The sequence below is a fragment of the Lampris incognitus genome, chromosome 17 (assembly GCF_029633865.1).
Source record: "Lampris incognitus isolate fLamInc1 chromosome 17, fLamInc1.hap2, whole genome shotgun sequence".
In the NCBI taxonomy this organism is placed as follows: Eukaryota; Metazoa; Chordata; class Actinopteri; order Lampriformes; family Lampridae; genus Lampris; species Lampris incognitus.
Genome location: NC_079227.1, coordinates 9,962,517 through 9,970,016, shown reverse-complemented (window position 1 = coordinate 9,970,016; position 7,500 = coordinate 9,962,517). Strand labels below are relative to the sequence as shown.

The 7,500-nt window shown below is 47.0% G+C and overlaps 1 protein-coding gene across 4 annotated transcripts; it reads left to right on the top strand.

Moving 5' to 3' along the window:
- The first annotated feature begins 1,064 nt into the window (after positions 1-1,064).
- On the top strand, positions 1,065-3,702 carry LOC130127782 (leucine-rich repeat-containing protein 4B-like). Of its 4 annotated transcripts, none has more exons than XM_056297505.1 (3): positions 1,065-1,307; positions 1,711-3,483; positions 3,613-3,702. In XM_056297505.1, exons 1-3 carry the CDS (start codon positions 1,065-1,067, stop codon positions 3,700-3,702), a joined length of 2,106 nt encoding a protein of 701 aa, XP_056153480.1. The 4 variants fall into 4 exon arrangements, with proteins under 4 accessions (XP_056153480.1, XP_056153479.1, XP_056153478.1 ...); XM_056297504.1 differs by having other exon boundaries at positions 1,711-3,506; positions 3,546-3,702; XM_056297503.1 differs by having other exon boundaries at positions 1,711-3,523; positions 3,560-3,702.
- Positions 3,703-7,500: the final 3,798 nt, after the last annotated feature.

Sequence of the window (7,500 nt, the reverse complement as noted above, 5' to 3'; positions counted from 1 at the left end):
CACACTGCAGCTCCCTAATATCCAATTTATTAAGACATCCACAAAGTGACGTTTCGAGCAACACACTCTTCTTCAGACTGTCTTCATCTAAATGCGGGGAATCATTTGTTAGGTCTGTGTCATCCTTTCATTGCAGCTTTGTGCGAGATACGAGCGACGTATCGGTCGATAATTCTTTTTTCGATGCATTCCTCGAGCAAGACAGGTAGCTTAGACAGGTCACATTGTACGCAGATGATAACACCGGTGGCTGGAACTCATGCTATACTGCTGTCATCCTAATGGCTTCACTGCGGCGCTTGTGACCTAGCTTGAGCTTTGAGAGTTTTGTGGCCATTTCAAACCATGACCCAGATGTTTACTTCAACCTATGAAGAAAATGGCAGCTGACTCACCAGTTAAGAGTGTATGCCTTGATTTGAGATCTGCTGCTTAAGTCTGCACCATAAAATCTGCCATCGCCTTGCACGCAACCCACGACACGCGTTTACATGACATCAGGACACTGGGGTGTTTAAAAAGCTGAAATTCTGTGCTGATAGTGCTTGCATGTAAATGTCAGGGGTAATATTTTGAAAATACAGTGCTATGCACTCACTGTGACCCCCCCCCCCACACACACACTCCCTCACACTCACATTTGTTCCTTCTCTTTATCTCTCTGTCTCTTTCTTTCTCTTCACAGTGTGTCGAGGAACATCAGCCTCCACGGAGACAGACCGTCCAAGAGCAAATCCGCCCCAAAAACTTCTTCTTTATTTTAATAACTGTCATGGGAACGTAGCCTGCTGAAAACGACAAGCTAAAACACACACCGTGTTTGGCGGTCAAACAAACATGAGTAAAGTAAAATGAGAATCCATTAATGATAGATAAAGGAAGCGTTAAGTATAACGTTACGATTATTCACCCACTTTTCTTTTTCTTGACTACTTTTAAAAAGCAAAACAATACCAGAATGGAGCCCTAAAGTATGAACCTGAAGACACGTACATAATATTTCCTGCTCTGGAGCTGACTTATCCGCATCATTGAAAATAGGGGTGGGTCATGACTCAGTTGCCATGCGTGTTGTCATGGTGACCAGACCCTGTACCCCCTCCCCCCTCCTCTGGTTGGTCCACCTTCTGTTGTGGCTTCAGAACCATGGACCTCAGCTGACAGAGGCAGCACCCCCCTGCCCCACCCCCTGTAGCTGCTCCAATCAGGCGAGTCGAGTCATATGTACACGGAAGAGTTTAGACCAAGTACCGGACAGTATTTCTGAAAACACAAGATACCTCAATCTACAAGAGAACTCAATTCAGGTAAATAAATTCACACACTCCCAGTCGTTCTGCATTTTAACGGGAAAAGTTTGAAGTGTATACAATGGGTCACAAATGTTAGCGTTCAAGTTCAGGTTTTTTGACAGCCAAGTCTTTTTTACACATACTGGAAATTTTATATGAATCTAGAGTTTTAAAGCGGAAAACAACTCACAAAGTGTATGTTACAATATTCAAGGGAGAGTATCTATTGTACCTGAGAATATCCAACCGTCAATTCTGGCATAAGTAAGTAAATTATTAGGAAACGATATGCATTTTACTGTGCAAAAGTCCAAAACGCAAGAACTAACAACCCCAAATGAGTAAATTTTGTATACAGTGGACCTCTCTCATAAAGTATTTACACATTTAGTATTTTGTGTTTTTCTTCCTGCACCAGGTGATCAAGTCTGACACATTCAAGCACTTACGACATCTGGAAATCCTTCAGCTCTCCAAGAACCACATTCGACAGATTGAGGTGGGAGCATTTAATGGCCTCCCTAACCTCAACACGCTGGAGCTGTTTGACAACCGCCTCACGGTGGTGCCGTCACAGGCCTTTGAGTACCTCAGCAAGCTGCGGGAGCTCTGGCTCCGGAATAACCCCATAGAGACGTTGCCGGCCTTTGCCTTCCACCGCGTCCCCTCCCTGCGCCGCCTCGACCTGGGGGAACTCAGGAAACTGGATTTTATCTCAGAGGCCGCCTTTGAGGGCCTGGTCAACCTACGTTTCCTGAACCTGGGCATGTGCGGACTAAAAGACATCCCCAACCTCACCCCCCTCGTGCGCCTGGAGGAGCTGGAGCTTTCCGGGAACCAGCTGGGGATAGTCCGACCTGGATCCTTCCAAGGCCTTGTGTCCCTCCGCAAACTTTGGCTCATGCACTCCAGGGTGTCTGTGATAGAAAGAAATGCTTTTGATGACCTCAAAAACCTGGAGGAGCTCAACCTCTCCCATAATTCCCTTCACTCCCTGCCCCATGATCTTTTCACGCCTCTGCACCAGTTGGAGAGGGTGCACCTGAACCACAATCCTTGGGTGTGCAACTGTGACGTACTCTGGCTCAGCTGGTGGCTGAAGGAAACGGTGCCCAGTAACACCACATGTTGTGCCCGCTGCCACGCGCCCCCGGGTCTAAAAGGCAGGTACATAGGGGAGTTGGACCAGAGCCATTTCACCTGCTATGCCCCTGTGATCGTGGAGCCGCCCACCGACCTCAACGTCACTGAGGGCATGGCTGCGGAGCTGAAGTGTCGCACTGGGACCTCAATGACCTCAGTGAACTGGCTCACTCCTAACGGCACGCTTATGACCCATGGATCATACCGAGTGAGGATCTCAGTGCTTCATGATGGAACGCTGAATTTCACCAATGTGACTGTGCAAGACACAGGCCAGTACACCTGCATGGTAACCAACTCTGCTGGGAATACCACTGCAACGGCCGTGCTCAACGTTTCTGCCTCAGATCCCAGCAACGGCTACAGTTATTTCACCACCGTCACCGTGGAAACCGTGGAGACAGTCCAAGAGGAGAATTCGGCGAGACAGTACATCAACGAGACCTTCATCAAAATCCCAGGTCCTACTGTTCAGGGAGGGGTACCAGAGGGACAGGGTTTCACCATATCCCCTTCTCTTTCCTCCCTTTCCTCGCTGCCCCCACGACCCAACAGAGCCACTGAAAAGGCTGTGACTGCATCTATAATGGATGTAACTAACATTCCAGGCCTGGATGACGTCATGAAAACCACAAAGATTATCATTGGTTGCTTTGTGGCCATTACCTTCATGGCCGCGGTGATGCTTGTGGTGTTTTATAAGCTCAGAAAGCAGCACCAGCTGCACAAGCATCATGGCCCTGCCCGAGCCATTGAGATAATTAACGTGGAAGACGAGATCGGGGCAGGAACAGGAAGTGGCATCTCAGGTGGGTCCACTATGCACTCCGGTGCTGGTGGAGAAGGCACCCTCAGGATACACCACCCGGAAATTGTCAACCTCCCCAATGTGGGGCGGTCGGATACACTCAACCACTACTACAAGTCCCACCATTTCAACAACAACGTCATGGGCCTCAGCATCGGCACTGAGGGGATGGGACCTGGAGGTATCCTTAACAACAAGAACAACCAGCAAGGCCAGGACATCCCCATCTCCTGCACCTCGGTCCCTATCTCCACCTCCAACCTGCTGACAACATCCGGCAATGGCACCAGCTCCAACCCCAGCTCAGTGTCCCCACCGCTGCCCATGTCCCTGCCCATGCCGACCATGGGATTACACGGATCGATCAAGGGTTTCATGGGCCAGAACCAGAATCCCCAAATGGAGCCTCTTCTCTTTAAGGGGGGCTCGAAGGAAAACGTCCAGGAAACGCAGATCTGAAAACAAAGCGAGAGTATAGAGAGAAAGAGAGAGAGAGGGAGCGAGCGAGTGTCAAAGACAGAGAGGGGATTGATGCTGGGTTTATACACGGAATGATTAGACACTAGAGTGCATTGACATTACACCAGGAGAGGGAATAGACGGACACCGCAATACACAAACACACAGATTGGTCAGTGACAGTGTACTGAGCCAAGGATTACCACAATGGGCCACTTGTGTTTGTAGTAACGATCACCGCTATGGAGTTAAAAGAGTGGACATTGCTACAATGTAAATCTGTGCCAAAGCAAATGTTTCTTGCAGTTTCTACAAGTTGTATTCTCATAGGGGGGGAAAATAGCATTTCCAAACACCGTAGCTCAATCCCTAAATTGTTGATGGCCAGCCGTGATGAAAGACACACAGAGCACTTACTGCACCGAAGATGGGGGACGATACAGAGCAGATTTTTAAGAGACGTTTCTCTTTCATGGAAGACACAAGACCCAATCTCTCTCGAGTGACTCAAAAGAACTCACTGAAGGTGACAATTACGTAGGCAGAACTAGAAGGACAAAAGGGTACAGTGCAGTACAAACTACTGTGAAAAAAAAAATCCACAAATTATATAAATATATTTTCATTTGAATATGTAACATTGCAGACTCCAATGCAGAGATATTTTGGGGTGGCTGTATAAGCTGGTCTAGTTTGTTTCTTTGTGAATAATCAGGGGCGGTGATTGTGACGGTGGGTTCGTTCTACGATACATGTTTTGAGTTAGGCTACTTCTCAGAAAAATAAGGGCTCAATTGCAACACTCATTGTGAACCTTTGAATTGGCTTTGTGACATAAACTCCATTTAGGTTGTAGAACGGTAAATGCGAATCTCTGTTTGACAAACTTTTGTCTGTTGCTTCAGCAGTAGTCATCACAAACTTTTTTGTGTTCTGAGAGTATATAATGTATTTTGTAAAAGCCAGCTTCTTGGTTTCCGAACTGACAGCTCTTGATACTTCAGCGCCAGCATCGGATAAAGATAAAACGATGCTCCACAAACAAACACGGTTAGGTGATCCATTGCAAAGACCTGTAAGGGCAAAAGCAAAATGTCGACGGTGTGTTATTCAAACCAGATCAGTAGCCAGATATTTGCTTTTAGTGAGGAATTTGATAGGACCTCTATGCGCTTGGTTACCATGGTGACGCCATACGACGCTGTCATAAGGACTATTAGAGATCTTTCTATCCAAACAACAGCATTCAAGAAGGGATTTGACACCCATCTCTGGATGATTGGAGTGAATGGAGATGTACAGTATAATAATAATAGTAATGTTTGGTTGTTTGACAATTGTAAGATCCACATTTTTACAGTGTAACTTTCATATGTTAAACACCATTTACGCTTCTTGCGTTTCAACTATGTAATCCTTTATTTTTGTTAGTTTGATATAATGTGTACAGTTGTCGAGCCATGTATCATTACGTGTGAAATAAATCAATCATATATTGGGTTGTGGTGGGTCAATATGACAACCAAATAAGTGAGGCTTGTGGCGGCTGAGGCACTCCGTAGGCCCCGGTGCTAAACCTGGATTGAATGTATGGTTTGTGGTTTAGCCGTTGCTCATCCTGGTAATGATAGGTGCCAGCTTTTCTACAAACATGTTCTGACAGGCTTTTAGTCATTCTCCGACCGACGACATAAGCTCTACTGGCTGACTCGAGCGGCCTTGCAAAAGAGTATTTTTTACATAACAGAAAAAGCTAACCTTAATCTTAATGGGGGGGGGGGGCGTCCGGGTAGCGTAGCGGTCTATTCCATTGCCTACTAACACAGGAATCTCCGGTTCGAATCCCCGTGTTACCTCCAGCTTGGTCAGGCGTCCCCACAGACACAATTGGCCGTGTCTGCGGGTGGGTAGCGGATGTGGGTATGTGTCCTGGTCGCTGCACTCTGGTCGGTCAGGGTGCCTGTTCGGGGGGGAGGGGGAATAGCGTGATCTTCCCACGTGCTACGTCCCCCTGGCAAAACTCCTCACTGTCAGGTGAAAAGAAGCGGCTGGCGACTCCACATGTATCGGAGGAGGCATGTGGTAGTCTGCAGCCCTCTCCGAACTGGCAGAGGGGGTGGAGCAGCAGCTGGGATGGCTCGGAAGAGTGGGGTAACTGGCCAGATACAATTGGGGACACAAAAAAGGGGGGGATCCAGAAAAGAATCTTAATGGGGTAACATTTCACATGAGACGTTCCCTTTTGAGCTGGCCCCCCCCATTAAGTGTTTATTCTGTCTCAACAGATTATTTGGAAACACATTTTAAAAACCATACACAACCTGTTGCACGCTGGTTCAAAAGAAAGAGAGAGACCGCTGAGAAGCTAGCAACCTACCTTTGGGTAAACAATGAAATGGAAGAAGGAGACCCTAAAATGTTTGTTGCAATTGAGCGCAAACCGCACATACAGCCATGATTAAGGCAAATAAAACCTGAGATACTAGTGTTATCAGCAGGGTCGTATCAACACGCTTCTGTGGCTCTGACAGTGCTGTTTCTGAGATTTTTTTTCTATTCCTTTTGTTGCACCCTTTACTTACACCTGCATATATATATATATACGGTACGTAGGAGCCTCTTTATATTCATAACGAAGGTCTCGCTCATTAACAATGAGTCTACTGTCAGTGGAGGATGGACATAATGGAACAGTAATGATGATGATCAAAGAGGGTTGAATCACTTCATCTGGATACAACGTTTATTGACAGATACGTTTCATCACGCAACTAGGTGACACCTTCGGTCTGAACCGGCTGCAGGTATCCCCCCCCCCTCCTCCCCTTATAAATACAGGAGAGCCAACACCTCAGGCCAGGACTCCACAGTCTACACCCATCTACAGGCCAGTGGCCACTCTTTCAAGGATGAGGATGTGCACATCCTTGATAGGGAGGAACGCTGGTTTGAACAGGGAGTCAAAGAGGCAACGACCATTCCTGAACCGGGTGGGGTGGGGGTGGGGGGTTAGAGTACATCTGTCACCATCTTACAATGCTGTGACTGCAACTATTCCCCAATCTCCTGTGACTAGTACACACGGCCATCGAAACTCCAGTTAATGGTCACACCCATATTTGCATATGAAACTGGTCGTTTGTTTCGCTCGTTAGGCACCATATTGTTTATAAGGGTGGGGGTACCTGCAGTCAGTTTAGACTGAAGAGGTCACTTAGATGAGTGATGAAACGTTTCTGTCAATAAACGTGTCCAGATGAACGGATTCAACCTTCTCCGATTTCCTTACCTGGATTATTGAGCATGCATCAAGACAAGTAATAATGACGATGATGATGATGATGATGATGATGATGATAGCAGGCCTATGAGCGATGGTAGCAGAACTGTCTCAAATGTCTTTCGCAAATTTGTTCCGAGTCACAGCATTTGCAGTTCTATATTTCTGAATGAAAGGAACATATTTGTCATGAGTGCATACTATGGTCCTTGAATACCAAACGGTGTCCCCCATGTCCAGTTTTGATAAGTATCTGAAGTATCGCACACACACAATCCGATGGATAACCTCCGACCCCGAGCTTGGTAATTCTTGTGTGTTTCGAAGCAGAACTGCGGTTCCTCCGCTGTAAAGGCGAATCGCTGGCTGTGAATCTCGGTCTTTCACTGTTCACTGTAAGTGTGGGTTGGGACCCGACAGACGGATCTGGTGGGCAGGGTTCAACTGAATTCCCCGCAGAGAAGCTACCAGAATGTAAATGAAGGCTAAAGACGGAACATATGGCTGCTGTCTTGATG

What these genes read in the sequence shown, in the direction of transcription:
- LOC130127782 (XM_056297502.1), top strand. Translation starts at nt 1,065, where the DNA reads ATGCGTGTTGTCATGGTGACCAGACCCTGTACCCCCTCCCCCCTCCTC. An exon ending in TACAAGAGAACTCAATTCAG is followed by an intron (nt 1,308 to 1,710) that starts GTAAATAAATTC and finishes TTCCTGCACCAG; the next exon opens with GTGATCAAGTCTGACACATT.